Genomic DNA, 18,820 nt, shown 5'->3' on the forward strand with positions numbered 1-18,820 from the left:
TTACACACATCGCGACTCAACAACGTCCTCAGCAACGGAACTGTTCTTCACCCAGGGAGAGTATAGTCCATTATATCGAGGTCCATCAGATGTGAAAACCTCCATATAACGGACTATACCCATTACATTGGTGTCCGTTACATGGAACGTTTTACTATCTATGAGTACTGTCTCTATGAGTACTGTCTCTATGAGTACTGTCTCTATGAGTACTGTCTCTATGAGTACTGTCTCTATGAGTACTGTCTCTACATGTACTGTCTCTATGAGTACTGTCTCTATGAGTACTGTCTCTATGAGTACTGTCTCTATGAGTACTGTCTCTATGAGTACTGTCTCTATGAGTACTGTCTCTATGAGTACTGTCTCTACAAGTTCTGTCTCTATGGTGCACTGTCTCTATGAGTACTGTCTCTACAAGTACTGTCTCTATGAGTACTGTCTCTACAAGTACTGTCTCTATGAGTACTGTCTCTATGAGTACTGTTTCCACAAGTAATGTCTCTATGAGTACTGTCTCTATGAGTACTGTCTCTACAAGTACTGTCTCTATGAGACTGTCTCTAGAGCACTGTCCTGAGCACTGTCTCTATGAGTACTGTCTCTACAGTACTGGTCTCTACAAGCACTGTCTCTATGAGTACTGTCTCTGTGAGTAATGTCTCATGAGCACTGTCTTTATGAGCACTGTCTCACAAGCACTGTCCCATGAGCACTGTCCCCATGAGCACCTGTCTCATGAGACTGTCCATGAGCACTGTCCCCACAATTTCTGTCCCCACAAGCACTGTCCCATACTGTCCCATGAGCACTGTCTCATGAGTATCACAAGCACTGTCCCCACAAGCACTGTCTCCATGAGCACTGTCCCACAAGCACTGTCTCCCATGAGTACTGTCCTCACAAGTACTGTCTCTCAAGTACTGTCTCTATGAGCACTGTTTCTATGAGTACTGTCTCATGAACACTGTCTCACAAGCACTGTCTCTACAAGCACTGTCTCTATGAGCACTGTCCTATGAGCACTGTCTCATGAATACTGTCTCTACAAGTACTGTCTCTACAAGCACTGTCCTCATAACTGTCTCTCACAAGTACTGTCCTATGAGCTGTCTCACAAGCACTGTCTCTACAAGTACTGTCTCTATGAGTACTGTTTCTACAAGTACTGTTTATACAAGTACTGTCTCATGAGTACTGTCTCTACAAGATACTGTCTCTATGAGTACTGTCTCACAAGCACGGTCTCTATGAGTACTCTCTCTACAAGTACTGTCTCTACAAGTACTGTCTCTATGAGTATTGTCCTATGAGTACTATCTCTATGAATACTGTTCATGTACTGTCTCTATGAATACTGTCCTTATGACATCTTTCTCTATGAGTACTTTCTCTACAAGTACTGTCTACAAGTACTGTCTCTATGAGTACTGTCTATATGAGTACTGTCTATATAGTACTGTCTCTACAAGTACTGTCTCTATGAGTACTGTACTGTCTCTATAATTTCGCCTCTAAGTACTGTAGTAAACCCTCATACTTCAGGACCCCTCAGATCCAGATTTCAGTTGGTCCGGACAACGTCTGGACGTGGCAAATTCCTCTCCGGTCTCTCTCTGTCAGCCTGCATGCCGTGTTTACTCCCCCGCTGCTAAAATGGACCCAGTCCGCATCTCCCGCCACTAGTGATGTAGCGCGCATTCTTCCACAGTTAAGCTTGTAGTTTCAGCGTGTACACCATTACCTCTCGATCGCTTGTTCCTCGTGTATGTTGTGCCTTGTGACTGTTTTTTTGACTGATTTCTGTTGTGATGTGTAGTGATGGCAGCCAAACTGAGCGTACACAGCTTACTGTTAGAGAGTGGTTGGTCTGTGACGAATATGGTGCTGCTAAGGAAACGGTGTCTGATATACAAAAATGGGTTCCTTCAGTCATGTACAATGAAATATAGATCTGATTCTTCAACCTCTAAGACGACTCTTGGAGGCAAAGCTGTATTAAAATTAAAAGGAGGTAAGCTAAAATAATACTGTATTGATAAACAACAATACTGTCCACACAAATAATGTATAATTATTATTATTGTTGTTATTACTGTATTATCATTACTGTATTATTATTTAATACCATTGTTATTATTAATATCACATTATTATTGTTAGTGTTATTACCCATGTCAATAACACACCTTCGTCCCCCTGGCTCATCCGGACAACCTCTCCCCCTTAACTGTCCAGAAGTGCGAGGGTTTACTGTATAATTTTACACAGCATTGTTGTTAAAGTTCTTGTTAAGTTGGACGGACTTCACTTCCGGATTAATCAACTGGATTTCACTCCGGCCGATGTGGAACAGCATAGTGCGGTTAAAGTCGTGGCTCAGCATCTGAAATATTCACCTCAGTTCTTTAAAATAATCAACACATCCACTATTAATCAACACAGTACAGTACTGTGCAATACAGCACAATACAGTACAGTACAGCACAATACAGCACAATACAATACAGTACAGCACAATACAATACAGTGCAACACTCGATACAGCAGGTACCATAAATTTAGTATAGCACCATACCATACAGTACAGCACCATACCACACAGTACATTACATATTGCAATACATACAGTATACAGTATAGTATCATACCATACAGTACACAGTACCATACAGTACAGTACCATACAGTACCATACCATACAGCACCATACCATACAGCACCATACCATACAGTACAGTACCATACAGTACAGTATTACCATACAGTACAGTACAGTACAGTATAGTATCATACTACAGTAAGTACCATACAATACAGTACATACCATACAGCACCATACCATACAGTACAGTACCATACAGTACAGTACAGTACCACATACAGTACAGTACAGTATGTCATACCATACAGTACAGTACAGTACCATACAGTACAGTACCATACCATACAGTACAGTACAGTACCATACAGTACAGTACCATACCATACAGTACCATACCATACAGTAGTACCACTGTATCCACATACAGTACAGTACCATACAGTACAAGTACAGTACCATATAATAGTACCAGTACAGTACAAGTTATACAGTACCATACAGTACCATGATACAGTACAGTACCATACCGCACAATACATTCATTACATTGATACAGTACAGTACCGCACAGTACAGTACAGTACCAGTACCATACATTACAGTACCATACAGTACAGTACAGTACCATACAGTACAGTACCATACAGTACAGTACAGTTTACTGTGATAAACAAGGAAGCCTGTAATAGTACTTGTGTCAGGTTATTATTGGGTGTAAATAACAATAAGTTTATTATTCTCAAACACTCACAATGTTATCAAGTGAGTCATCATAACTCACAGGAGACTCCACCACAGTCACTCTTGTGTCAGGTTATTATTGGGTGTAAATAACAATAAGTTTATTATTCTCTAACACTCACAATGTTATCAAGTGTGTCATCATAACTCACAGGAGACTCCACCACAGTCACATGGTCCATTGGATTAGGTGCATAATTAATTATAACAAAACTATTCTTTCTTAAATTTCTTATATACAAGGATCAGTTTTCAATGCTCAGATGTTTCATAAAATAAATTATTTCTTAAAGTAAATTCTGGGTTGTCAAATACCTTACAGTGCAGAGGAACACATAATCCTCTCCTACAATATTAGATGTACAATAATTAATCTGACATACAACTTTGGCCTATAGAGTAAACCCCCCCCCCCCATACCAGACTAATTCCTGCACACCCTGTCCACTAATGACAGAGTTTACTTTACACTGGTCAGCTCACCCTCAATTCACATTCACTTTGGCGGTATCCACGACTCCTGGGCGTCATGCTGCCGATGGAACCGGCACGAGCTCTCATGCCTTGGTCCTGGTTGTTAGACGGCCTACGGGGGAAATAAACACACGATAAAAACATTCAAAGACCAACATATAAAAAAGTAATAAAATCTCGACACTCACATCACAGTAGGTACTGGTGTCCCTCACGTTAAGGAGTTACGTTCCTGAAAAAATTTTTGCAACTCGAAGGATTCCAGTAACTTGTCTCTTATCTAAGCCTTATTTTCCTATATTAAAGAGCCATACTACGGTATATTATATAAGCATATAAGTGAAGATATTTTCTGGAGATTTATACAAGTCAGTTTCAGTACATGAGGAAGTTTACCGACACCACAAAAACTACTTTATGATTTGTTCGTCGAGTGTAATAAACCGGACGCATTAGATCCACAACTCTTTCCAGGCTATTAAGATTTATAATGAGTCAGACAACATATAGATATTATTATATATGAATAAAGTTATCCTCTTATATACAAAATGGGATAAATTATTTATAAACAAGGGAGAAATAAGATGCCATGTCACACACCACTCTTGGGGGCTACACACTCAAGAGAGGTTTACTGAAGCTGTGAGTTAGGACATTACCAAGTGACCCTGATCTTTGACCTAATGACCTAACCTAACCTAATCCATCCCAACTCAAGCTAAGCTAACTTAACCAACACACGGTTTTTTTCCTCAATGGCTGTCGCTCCTCTCTGACAAGGCGACTCAATTTCCATTTAATTTACTTGTGTCACTTTGTATAACCTGACAATCATTTATCACGGTACAGTAAACCTTCTCAAGAAAACAATCCTCCCAATAATGAACAGAGGTTGAAAGAACTACTCCGTCATTGAGAAGGTTTACCGAGTCACCACACTCTCAAGACCCAAACACTCAATACTTTCTGAATGTCTTTGTTATGTAGATCACTGAAGAGGGAGTTGGTGCCTTATATTTACTAAAATATTTGACAAAAGAGCCACGCACGCACGCACGAACGCACGCACGCACGAACGCACGCACACACACACACACACACACACACACACACACGAGTCCATAATGAAGTAAGGGTAAGCACTTTACGAGCTAATTTTTAATAGTCTCGTTTGTGGTGTTAATTACTTCACTAACTGCGAGTAACATCAAGAGCTGTCAGACCAGAGTATAAACAAGAGTTCTTACCTACGAAACAAGTGACTAGAATCTCCGCTGATTGTCCTAAGACGTTGTCTGAAGGGTTCAACGACTGATAGTTCTGTCTTGGCCTCTTCCTCCTCACCCGCTGATGGCTCCTTATCTCCAGAACCTGCAGTGAGTTAACAGATATTTACATAAACTATATAACACTATAAATTATTCCTCAAGACAAGTGTGACAGAAGAAAAAATCTTCAAAATTCGATGTTACACGATTGTGCCTCATTTAGCATATTTTGACTTAATGGACATGAAAACTACTCATTTTATTAATATTATAAAGTAATATTGTACCATTGCAAAAAGAAAATTTAAAAGAAAAATATTCCATCAACCATAAACGAAAAAATGAAAATATGTCTGAAGCCATCATTGTTTACATCCACTCAGCCAATCAGCGCTCATCTAACCTAACGTGTACAGAGTGTCAAAAATTGTGTTGGTTCTGATCCTGTACTCTTTCCTATTCAACAATCTCCAGTGTGTGTTCAGTGAGAATATGAAGACCCATCATGTGTGGATAATGGTCAGCAAATGAGTGTTGGTAATGCAGCCTACGTGACCAGTCCCAGCACTCTTCTACCCTTATTCTACCCCGAATCCCCAGCCATTCAGAGCAGGAATAGTTTTATATTTTTCACCACTTTAAGCCTTATAAATTAATCTTTACCCCAAAGTATAATACAGTATATCATCAGGTGCAGGGAGTCTGTAAAATATATAGCAATTTTTTGAAATAAATTATGACAAAAACTGAAGGAATACTGAAGAGTAATAGAGTATGTGGACAAAACTTTTATACAGGGTTTATGGTGAGTTATTTTTCTGTGTAGCATCAGTAGCCAGCCACCCATCACTGTCAGTGGTGGGTGACCTGTTACCCTGGCCTCAGTAGGTGACTGTTACCCTGGCCTCAGTAGGTGACTGTTACCCTGGCCTCAGTAGGTGACTGTTACCCTGGCCTCAGTAGGTGACTGTTACCCTGGCCTCAGTAGGTAACTGTTACCCTGGCCTCAGTAGGTAACTGTTACCCTGGCCTCAGTAGGTGACTGCTACCCTGGCCTCAGGGGTGACCTGTTACCCTGGCCTCAGTAGGTGACTGTTACCCTGGCCTCAGTAGGTGACCTGTTACTGGCCTCAGTAGGTGTTACCTGGCCTCAGTAGGTGACTGTTACCCTGGCCTCAGTAGGTGACTGTTACCCTGGCCTCAGTAGGTGACTGTTACCCTGGCCTCAGTAGGTGACTGTTACCCTGGCCTCAGTAGGTAACTGTTACCCTGGCCTCAGTAGGTAACTGTTACCCTGGCCTCAGTAGGTGACTGTTACCCTGGCCTCAGTAGGTAACTGTTATCCTGGCCTCAGTAGGTGACTGTTACCCTGGCCTCAGTACAAAATATTAACCAGGGGCCAGATGACTTACAGTAAGTCCCTACGATCAACCTCAAGGCTCAACGGGTGACTTACTGACAGCTTAGGGTGACTGTAACCCAACTTATCATACAGCAAAAGTTACGGTGGCCACCGAGCACCCGTAAGCTTTCACAAGGAGGAAATAACTCCCGTTTTCTTTACCATACAACCCGTCAAGACACACACGGCTGCCAGACGTACAGTACTTCAAGCGTCACCAGTAAGAGTGAAGATGTAACTTAAGGTTGCTCCAGCTCATGACCGAGCATTCCAAAGAAAGAATGTTTGGGGATCCTTTGGACCCATTACAAATTGTTGACCACCTATTGCTATGTAGGGATAAGCTCTGAGTAGATCAGTCTGTGTTAATAGCTTTGATGCTTCTTGCAAGTGGTAGTTTCCATAGTGTAACTGATGACGTTACTTTCAAGAATTATATAGGGCATTTACATAATAATAATAATAATAATAATAATCATATTATCATTATTAGGTTCACTATTATTAATATAATACAGTATTGTTATTACTATTATTATTATTATTATTATTATTATTATTATTATTATTATTATTATTATTATTATTATATTACAATTATTATTATTATCATTATTACTATATTACAATTATTATTATATATATATATATTTTTTTTTTTACTTGTATTAACATTATTATTATTATTAACGAAAAACCCAAGGGAGAAATTCAGCCGCCTTTTCTTTTAAACTATTGGCCCTCCATTGTTCTTATCACGTGTGACTATGTGTCGTCTGCTGGCATGGGTAACTTGTGTTTCAGCCACGGTGATTGGTTTAGGAAGGAAACAAAAAAAATACACCCAAACTCCATCTTGTGGTAGCTTACTGAACTAAACTTATTTGCGGTCGCCGTACGAACCTTTAGTGAATCGCCTATTGCCAACATCGTGCGGTCGCCGTAGCCTCTCAAGATATGGGAGAGATACGACCAAAGTTACGATCAGTTTAGCGAATTTGGAGCCAATTCAACAAAACCAACAGCAGATCATTAATACTCACCTTCAGTAGTGGAGTTTTCCTGCTCCCCCTCCGTGATGCTGGAGGACCTGAGGTAGGGGACCATCTCAAGAGGGGGCAGCAAAGGTGTGGGGCCGTCCACAGGTTGTGGCACTATATTGGTCTGCCTAGATAGAGGGTTTGTTGTTTTGGTTGGTGACTCAGGAGGCTGTTCAGTGCTGGACCAGAGGGAGAACCTCACTTTGGGATGCTTCTGTGAATCTTGGTCTTGTTTACCCTGATCACCAGAGCTCACCTTACCATAATCCTGATGAAATAATACAACTCTTGTTTACTGTGACAACTCTATTTACCGGGCTATATGGAGAGGAAAGTCCGTTATATGAGGGTCCAATAGATGTGAGACCCCATCTACTGGACCATATGGAGAGAGAAGTGCGTTATATGGAGGTCTCGCTGTCTACAGAATTATGTATATTAAAATATTTTTCAATTTTAGGAAATGTAAGTTTATCAGCTGAAAAAACATAAGATGTGACAAACCGTTAATGTTACCAAGATAACTCATGAGGGGTTATATACTGTATACACACAAGCCTCACACACACAAGCATATAATATAAAACATGGATAATAACTGATTATTAAATTATCTATGTATCAGTGATTAATAATACTGTGGGGGCCATGGCCACTACAATGCAAGCCGGAAAACAGACACACCTACCCTAGAGTTGCTGCGGCTGCGAAAACCCATGTCTGGGTCAGATACCAGACTAGGGAAGACAATGTTTGGGACGGACACTCCGCTCCCCTCCTGCTGGTATGTTATTGTGGCACCACTTGGCTGTGACCGACCCCCCTGTGGAACAGCTTAACGGTGAGTCACATAACACAGATCAAGAGTCACATGGCCATAACACAAGTCAAGAGTCACACGGCCGTAACACAAGTCAAGTGCAAGATACTCAAAATACATTATTAACTGTCCAAGTCTCCTTCAACCACATATACTATCATAATATGGCCACCAACCACATATATACTGTACACCCAACCACATACTGTACATATAGGACTACAATATTTAACTGGTGCTGCACACTATTAAACATTTTAATTTTATAATACAAATATGACAGTAATGAAGTCAAGACGTGGTCTACCTCTCCTGATGCGTGACGGTGACGTGTTTTCTCTCTCAGCTTAAATGCAGATAAAGCTTCATCAATAAAGCTGGGTGGCACCTTGGAGTGAGACACCTTAACTCTCCCGACAAACATAACCTGTCGATGTTGAATCACTTAATACACATAACAAATTAAATATAATGTTTCTCTTAATAAACATAACAAATTAAATATTATGTTTCCACAGTACATAAACCTGTCTGAAGAAAGCAACATTGATGACCCACCCAGCCCTGTCTCCTCCTCTGCTTCATCCAATTAATATATTATGGGGCCCCGTGTGCATTCAGCTGACTACATTAAAGGTAAGTGCTCAGTCACACTGTATCCATTTCTCATTATTTATTACTTTTACTGTACAGTACTGTATTTCATTGTAGATTTTTATTTTTTTATTATTATTTTTTTTTTAATCTATGTCGGACTTACGACCATTCCGACTTACGACCTGGATTTGGGTCCCTAACCCCGTCATAAGTCGAGGAGCACCTGTACATCATCTTACTGGCTGTTCCGGCATTTGATCTATTTGTTGCTACAGATAGATTGGTAAAGAAAAACATTATATTTAACTAGCAGAAACGCCGCCCTCCAGGCTGCTCATTCGCTAGGCTCCGGGAGGCTCCACATTGTCTCACTGTTCAGTCCCCAAAACTTCTTCTTCCATCAATAGTTCATTAACGGTGTATGTAAGTTCCACCATGTTTTTCACTACAACGGTACAGCAAAGTATATTTTTTTTGCATTAAACTGTTATTATTTTATCGTCTAATCATCACTACATATAACACCACCCATCATCACTACATATAACACCACCCATCATCACTACATATAACACCACCCATCATCACTACATATAACACCACCCATCATCACTACATATAACACCACCCATCATCACTACATATAACACCACCCATCATCACTACATATAACACCATCCATCAAAATGAGTACAGTAACATGCTGTTCAAAATTAAGGCTTTTTCACAGGGAAAATTGGTCAGGACATTATGGTATCGAATGTTATGCAGTACCAGTATTTCAAATAATTCTTCTACCAGTACCCTTCACATACATTAAAATACTTATTTCTACCTTCCAATTCAGCTTGTCATGGAAGGATGTCATACTGGAAACGTTTCATAGAGGATCATTATGGCATCAAATTCATCATAAATACAAATAGAGTAAAGATTATAACGTTTGTTGTGAGGAACGGAGGGTCCATTGAGGGTCGTGCAGAGATCATGGCAACAATGGTAACAGAGACGCTACACAAATATTCCTATGATATAGCGAACATAAGACTTGCGTTGCCACTCCTAACCATCTCACATGATTTTAGACATCATTATCGAGCTTTTCCAGAAAAAATAAATAAACTTTTTGGTAACCAGAGAGAAGTATCTAGGTTTATTATATGGAACCACACAGGGTTTAAGGGAGAGAGAGAGAGAAGTCGCCTCCTTCACACAATGTAGGAGGTTGAGTCGACGGCCATTTTGAATTGAATCTTCACAAAGAGCGAGACGTAGATTAAAAAAAATCCTATATTGAGTACCTAAAGAATCCTGCCCATACCTATTGAGTGACCACAAGAGAAGTCACGGGGTAAAAAAAAAAAAAGTCACAATTTTGGCTTTGTTAAGTCAGATTAGGTGGTGAGGTTAGGTTAGATTGGGTGAGGTTAGGTTAAATTATTTGAAGTTAGGTGACATTAAGTGAGGTTAGGTTCAGTTATGTGAGGTTAGGGTAGGTGAGGTTTATATCAGTGGCATTTTAATTTTCTGTACGTTCGTGATGAGTTTACCAATCAATTAGTGGTGTTATTATTATTATTTATATTATTATTTTTCTTTTCTTATTGTTAAAAGGTTTACTTGGAATAATTTATTAGCTCAGGGGGAGGCGATCACCCCCCCCCCCTCAGTACGCCTTTGACAAAATCCACGTGATGACCTCATCTGCCGGAACACAAGGTATTAACCCAGGTGTCTTCAGGGCAGCCTTTAACACAACTTCAATGTATTAACAATCAATTGGATACATGGATAGATTTGTTCACATCTCTGAAGGTTTATTAGTCAAATGTTGGCAAGACGGGAAGTAGTCTTATAATGGTAACAACATAGTGACTGACCCCTAGAGTCAGATACAAGCCAGTAACTCTCATTAACTCTGTATCAAGAACTGTAATGGTTAAGTTCCCATCAGATATATTGGATCTGACAGATATTAGGAACTCCAGTTTATTTTACCAGATGACTAAACAACCTGATGTTACCTTGGGGAGGGGGTGGGGAAGGTAGTGTCAGGGTAGCATTAGGGTGATTCATTATAAGCCTTTGGGAGCTAAACTGGAGGTGACCTTAAGTATGATACAAGCTCATGGTGCGAATTATTAGGTTTCCACTCACCTCAAAAAACTGTGACTCATTATGAACATAGAGGTCGGGGAGAGAGTTGAGAGAGCTCACTGATGACGGCTCTGTGTTTGGCTGTGCATCTTTGGGCTGCTGACGCAAACACGAGAAAAAGTTACGAACCTGAGGAGAATAATTTAAGGCATTAGAATTATGTAGCAGAAAAAAATTACGTTTCATATATGAATCTCTGTCGATGTACATTGTATCTCTGTCTATGTACATTGTATCTCTGTCTATGTACATTGTATGCCTACATTGTCTCTGTATACTGTACACCTATAATGACTACAGTACAGTACAACCTTTATTATCTTGGGTAACCGGCAGATTCAACTAACCTGCACCAAAATTAAATAATAATAACAATGAAAATTCTTCCCAAATCAGCTATTATTGTGAGTTTGAATACTGCACACAACAAGGAGGAGCTGCCATATTTATTGCTATGATAAAAGATAAAAGCCAATCTATCACAAATTACATATAATACTGTAGCAAATATTTTATGTATAAAAATAGCTCCTTCCACACTTAAACCATCGTCTGGGCACAGTTCAGCCAGGCAGTGACCCAGCTGACCCTCAGACGTGTGGCTGCTGTGCTGCGTGTATGGCAGGACGTCACATCAAGAGGGAGGGAGCGCGGCCACACAGTCACCGCCCCCCTGCACGCTTCCCACCCATCCTCTTCATTTGTTCTCAATTTATAGTTTAATAATATTTCTAAGTCACATCATTTATGTATAGTGGAAGAAGTGTTACAGAAGCTCATTTAGGTCTGACATGAATTTGTGAGGTCAGCCTGTAGTACTGTGTAAGGTCATCCTGTAGCACTGTGCAAGGTCAGCCTGTAGCACTGTGCAAGGTCAGCCTGTAGCACTGTGCAAGGTGCAAGGCCAGCCTGTAGCACTGTGCAAGGTCATCCTGTAGCACTGTGCAAGGTCAGCCTGTAGCACTGTGCAAGGTCAGCCTGTAGCACTGTGCAAGGTCATCCTGTAGCACTGTGCATGGTCAGCCTGTAGCACTGTGCAAGGTCATCCTGTAGCACTGTGCATGGTCAGCCGGTAGCACTGTGTATTGTAGGATATATTGGTGCATCCTACGAGTGAGTTTCAACTACCCAGAAAAACTCTTTATCCGGCACCTCTCAATCCCCGTAGGTCCTGGATAACGGTGGAGCTACAATCCAGTACAGTATATACCTACTGAATCAGTGTAAACTTCTAATGACATTGAAAATTTTACCAAACATCTATCTTTTTATCTATCTACTACAGGGGGTATCTATATATCTACTATCTATGTCCCACATATGTGTCTATGTACCTATGTTCTATTTATCTACCCCTACATCAAGCACCAAGAGTGATTAATCTTCACTCATATGTAATCTCTCTCCGTCACTTACTCTCATAACTTATCAACACTGTTCATAAATAACAGAGGAAATAACTTCTTACTGCACCAAGTGTGAAAGACGAGGGTTACATCACTCTCTCTACCCACACCTCACACTACTACACCCACACCTCACACTACCACACCTCCCTTCATTATAAACATTTAACAAGGTCTTATTTCTTCATACAGAGACACACGTTAATACACTGGACTGTACTGACATAGTTAACTTACTTGTTGCTCATCAGTAGCCTGCAGCAGATGACAATGATAATTCTGATCAAGAGGAAGGTTATCGGGGATAAGTTGTGTTGGGTCAGCGGCAGCCACGTAGCCAGGGGCGCCACACAGACCTCCATATTCCTTATCTACAGGTTTGAGCGTGTACAGGAAGCACGTGTGATCTGCCTGCTCCATAACACACTTGTGAATCTGTTTTACCGTGTGACTTATGACCACCACCCCAGATGACACTTCACGTACTGTAACATTCCCACGGTTAATCTCCACAGTCACCTGAAAATATATGATTGATGCACAATATTCTTCAGCCCACTACTTCAAGAATCATAAGCATTTCCACAGACAGTGTTACAGAAAACAACAGAATCTCTATTTGCAATGTAAATAACTCTATAAAAATATTTATATACAATACTGTAGTATGAAAGTATTCGCACAGAGCGTATCAGTACAATTATGTAGAGTATGTAGTGTTAACAGTACAGTATGTAGTGTTAACAGTACAGTATGTAGTGTTAACAATACAGTATGTAGTGTTAACAGTACAGTATGTAGTGTTAAGAATACAGTATGTAGTGTTAAGAATACAGTATAACTTGACACAAGATAAATACATATGTCATCCACAATTCAATTACTTATATCAAGTTAATAATATGATCTGGGTCAACTCACCTCGACTGACTTCTGGCGATTCTTAATCTCCGAGATAATCCACGGTAACATGGGCTTAGAGTAGTGCCGATCTACTTCTGTGCTGCCTCGGTATACCAGGGAGAATGTCTTCCCCGACTCTGCCCACGCCCCGGCACCGTCCGCCCCCTCCATCGTGCTCGCCGGTTTCTTTGCTAGAGTATCTCGGTAGTGAAGAATTCCTCCTTCTCCCTCATTACACCCATCTTCAAGTCTATATGCCTGTGGAATAAAGTTACCCTCAGTAATAAAGTCAGCTCTCACCATCAACATACTGTACCGGGTATTATTTGTGTCCTGTCGCCTCTCCTCCTGAACCATGAACCTCGAGATTCAGACTCATGAACCCGGAACAGAAGACGCCTATGCATTATTGTGTCCAAATATTCAGCAGGACCTCTGTTGTTCACGACTGTACATGATGACTCAGTCCAGTCCTTGGTAAATGTTGTGTAATTAATGTTGTTAAAAAATATATAATGGTAGTGTACAGGTAGTTCTGCTATAACGCGATAATTGTGTTCTTGTAAAATATCGTGTTATAGAAAATCGCGTAATAGAAATAACAGGGCTTATGGAGAAAATAGGGTTAGGTGCAGATTACTCGAAATCGAAAACATTTAGTAGTTAGCCTAACACAAAGGATAGCACAGTCTAAATAAATGTTACATTCATATCTAATAATGAAATCATACAGTAAATGTTACACTTTACTTGATGGGGGAGAAGGGTGATTTTGAGGTTGATAAAATCGAGCTTCTCTTCAAGTGTTATATCCTTTCTTTTACGATCATCACCGGGAATTCTATCACCAGAACGCTTCTTGTTGATATTCTTCTTTACTATATTCACATTATTTAATTTTTTTTTTTTTTCTAATTTATTGTTTTTTTATTACAAATATTAATGATATTCTTTATTTCAGGGGTTTAGATGCATATTTATGCACTTTTTTACAATTTTTACAATTTTATATTATATTTTTCAGTGTTAAGTGGTTGTATTTGGGGGCCTGGAACGGATTAATCCTATAACGAATGAATGCTATAACGAACAAGGTTCTAGAACCAATTAGATTCGTTATAGCATACCCCACTGTACCACAAAATTGGAGAAATAGTAAGCAAAAATCGCGTTATATCAAACAAGCATTCGCGTTATACAAATATCGTTCCTAATTCATAAATCGCGTTAGAGCAAATTCGCGTTATCAAAACACGCGTTATAGCAGAACTCACTGTATATAAAACAGCTTTCACCCACACAGACTACTCCTCAAGTCTCTATAGGTTCATCTGGTCTACACTTGGTTCTCCCAGTTTTATATTTATCATTTATTAGCCTACTTGCTATTTGGGCAGTTGCTTTGTTACTTTATTATGAACTTGATTATGCTATACAGTATATATGCACTGTGTACTGTCCACAATTACTGAGTTAGTCATATTAACATCAGTGTCAACTTGCTCTGCCCACTAACCCTGCCAACACCTAGTAGCTGCTGCGTTATTGTCACTATTTTAGTTCAAACCTCAACAAATTTCTTTCTACAAACTGATATACTTGTACTTCACATTTTTCTCTCTCCAAAATTGATCAGGTTTTCCACTTGTCAGTTTTCTTACAAAGGGTCTTGCCGCCACAATTTCCCTGAGACACGCTCCTGCCGTCCAGCACCATGGCAGTGAAGCAAACGAAGATTGTCACATAATGGGTTACAGGCAGTACGTACCAGCTTTACAAGAAGGTTCCATCTATGGAAAATATTTCATAAATCAATTTTCATAAATTAGATACAGTATGTTTCTACAAAAAATCCCCAAATGTCTTAAAAACGTTACAAAATTTGTTAATGACAATCTTTGGTGTAAACAATGATTGTAAGCAAATAATAAACATAAGAAAAATATTGTACTGTATTATTGTAGCAGGCAAGTACTGTCACACTGCTTAAATGTTCTTAACCCTTTTGTTGAGGCTGTATAGTATAACACACGTTCCTGATGAGCTTAAATGCGACTGTATTATACGTAATTATTTTTTTACCAAGTTGAAATATGTATTGTTGAACTATGCATGAAAAAAATAATAATTGGAAATGTCCGCACACAGGATATCCTACTGATTACCTCGAGAAAACTACTACAGTAATTAAATGAAGGTGCTGCAATCTTTGCTCTTAAGAGTTCTCCTGTGTGTGTCAAGAGTTTGAGTCCTGCTTGGCCCAGACACATGTGAGAAGGGTGAGTGTTATCATCACCACCAAACATGACAGGTGCTCCTCCAGGCACTACACTGCTAACACTTAAGAGACCAACTGTCCAGTATCAGTACCGTCCAGCTCTCAACTCAACTGCAGGGAGTGCTTGCTGCATATATATCATTACACCATATATTTTTCTCATATTTATTAGTTAATAAAAGTCTTTTTGGTATTTTGTGTTTCTCTCAGGTACCAAACTAAATTATTCCACTGAAACAACACTTTGATTTTGTGCGAATTCGATTTAAAGCGACCTCTCTTGGAATGTATCTCACATTATGTCGATGTTCTACTGCAGAATTAACCAATGGTAGGGAAAAATTAATCCCAGGAGTAATACATAGACCTCGTCATCTTGATAAGAGTTAATGAGCGACTTATTTGGGATGACAAGCGCAGGGCATCAAGACATAGCAAAGTCTGAATAGTAGGCGACTTTAACTTTAGTCAAATAAATTGGACCGACCTTACGGGTAACTCAGACCCAGAGGATTTTCTTGAAACAGTTCAGGACTGTTTCCTAAGCCAACATATAGCCGAACCCACCCGGGGTAATAATATACTTGATTTAGTTCTGTCAAACAGAGAAAACCTCATTAGTAATGTTGAGGTAGGGAAGGAACTAGCTAACAGCGATCACAATGAAGTGAGATTCAAAGTAGAATTTAATATCAGTTGCAAGGGAAACTCCATTAAAGTCCCAGATTTCAGAAGGGCAAACTTTGATAGTTTGAAGAGGAAGCTGAGAGAAGGGGTATCACGCTTGGGGGTGAATTACATGACCTCACATGAGGTGACCTCACACAATGTACACACAGAGGGCGACCTCACTTTACCCGGTGACCTGACAATGATAACCTCACAAAATATGACGGTTGAGGATGACATGATCACGAGATCGGAGGTTGACGAGTTCCACAACAATTTAAATAATGAGTTACTTAATGCACAAAGGCAGAACATACCATACAGAAAACTCAGATCAAACAACAATGACCCTAAATGGATAAATAATTATTTAAAGAATATTATTGGACAAAGGAAGGCTTTAGGTAGGAGATTAAATCGTGGTGAAGTTTACCCCCGAGATTATTATAAGGTATTGGCCGGTAGGGTTAAGACCGAGATAAGAAAAGCAAAGAGGAATAATGAACTGAAGGTAGCAAGGGAGGCAAAGTCAAACCCCAAAGGATTCTATCAAATGTATCAAACTAAAACACGAGAAAAGACTGGACCAATACAGTCAGATACCGGTGAGCTAACTGATAACGACGGAGAAATGAGCAATAATCTGAATAAATATTCTTCAACAGTTTTCACCACCGAAAATTTAAACATGATAACCGAGGCACCGACTCTATTCAGAGATAGTGAAGAAAATAGATTAAGCGAGATAGTAGTGACTAATGACAATGTTAGTAAGCAAATAGACAAACTAAAGCCTAATAAGTCACCAGGTCCCGATGAGATATTTGCCAGAGTATTAAAGGAATGTAGGGAAGAGCTTAGTATGCCCTTAGCAAAGTTGTTTAACATGTCATTAAAAACGGCTGTAGTACCAGAATCCTGGAGGATAGTGAATGTGATACCGATTTTCAAGAAGGGGAATAGATCACTATCCTCTAACTACCGTCCAATCAGCTTAATATCAATTGTATGCAAATTGGTGGAAGCAATAATTTCAAACTCTATTCAAAATCACCTGGAGAAGCACAAGTTATGAATGTGAATCATGGTTCATTGATCAATTTCTATTCACATACTCATAAAACTCGTCCTTCACACTGACTCAACCCTCGGTGTTCACTCATTCACTCGCTTTGTATTTCAGTGAACCAAAAGTGACATAAAACATCTCACTCATTCCTGAACCTCTAGTCAGCTACTGTTTGAAGTGTGCAAGGTGGCCGAGTTAGTAATGTGTGGGCCCAGTTGGAGATACACTGTTTGGTATGGATGACTGCTCTCACATCCACAAAAAAACGTAAAATAACACCATATCACAATAAGTTCATTCTGTTTAATAAGTCAGGGGTTCAGGGGGGAGGAGCCCACCTTGGAAGTTAAGTAAGGTTAGGTAGGTTTGTTTAGTGAAGTCTTCTAATGCTACTTCTGCTGCTTGTTTTTCATATCAACTAAGGTTAGGTTAGGTTAGGTTAGGTTAGGTTAGGTTAGGTTAGGCTAGGTTAGGTTAGGTTAGGTTAGGTTAGGTTTCATTTACAAATAACCAATTTTAACACATCTGCACAAACTACGACAATTTCCACTATAAAACACTGCGAAATTGTGGCATTTTTATATTCGTTTTCTATGAAAAATCAGCTGCGGGTCAGTCAATACTTACCAGTGGTTCATTATGGTGAGTGTGCACTGTTATGGTGTTAACATTAAGCACTGTTATGGTGTTAACATTAAGCACTGTTATGGTGTTAACATTAAGCACTGTTATGGTGTTAAGTGATTCATTAAGCACTGTTATGGTGTTAACATTAAGCAATGGTGTGATTCATTATGGTGAGGTTGTGCACTGTTATGGTGTTAACATTAAGCACTGTTATGGTGTTAAGTAATTCATTATGGTGAGGTTGTGCACTGTTATGGTGTTAACATTAAGCACTGTTATGGTATTAAGTGATTAATTATGGTAAGTTTATGTACTGTTATGGTGTTTTTAAGCACTGTTATGGTGTTAAGTGATTCATTATGGTGAGTTTCAATACTACGCCACACTAACACAAACTCCCACTACATTACCCACTCATTCCTTCACCATTAACACAATCTCCTCACCTTAAGATATAATATTCCCACCACTTTACACCTCTAGGTTGTTCTCTGCCTTAAAGACCATTAACCATTAGGTGTAGTTTATTATATCTGGTAAAATAACTTGATGGTACAGGACTAGCCTTGAGGACACCAGGGGCTTGAGACACCTGGCTTAGACACACCTGGCTTCATTCTCTTATTATTCCTTATTTATTGGATTTACTCTTATTTATTATTATTATTTTTGTTTTTTATTGATATTTGAGTATATGTAGTATCTTATTATGTGTTAATTATCGTATTTTTTATTATTTTTCATTATTTTTTATGGATCAA

At 39.4% G+C, this 18,820-nt stretch overlaps 1 protein-coding gene across 1 annotated transcript; it reads right to left on the reverse strand.

Moving 5' to 3' along the window:
* Positions 1 to 692: 692 nt before the first annotated feature.
* Positions 693 to 18,650, reverse strand: LOC121879310. Its single transcript, XM_042385915.1, has 11 exons — positions 18,506 to 18,650; positions 13,435 to 13,674; positions 12,751 to 13,032; positions 11,108 to 11,236; positions 8,661 to 8,780; positions 8,222 to 8,356; positions 7,537 to 7,801; positions 5,071 to 5,194; positions 3,830 to 3,932; positions 2,268 to 2,386; positions 693 to 864 (listed from the first exon to the last, which is right to left on the reverse strand). The coding sequence occupies exons 2-11, from the start codon at positions 13,585 to 13,587 to the stop codon at positions 693 to 695; spliced, it is 1,602 nt and encodes a 533-aa protein (XP_042241849.1). The 5' UTR covers positions 13,588 to 13,674; positions 18,506 to 18,650.
* Between the last annotated feature and the right edge of the window lie 170 nt (positions 18,651 to 18,820).

This window comes from Homarus americanus, unplaced genomic scaffold, assembly GCF_018991925.1.
Source record: "Homarus americanus isolate GMGI-L3 unplaced genomic scaffold, GMGI_Hamer_2.0 scaffold16894, whole genome shotgun sequence".
Taxonomy (NCBI): domain Eukaryota; kingdom Metazoa; phylum Arthropoda; class Malacostraca; order Decapoda; family Nephropidae; genus Homarus; species Homarus americanus.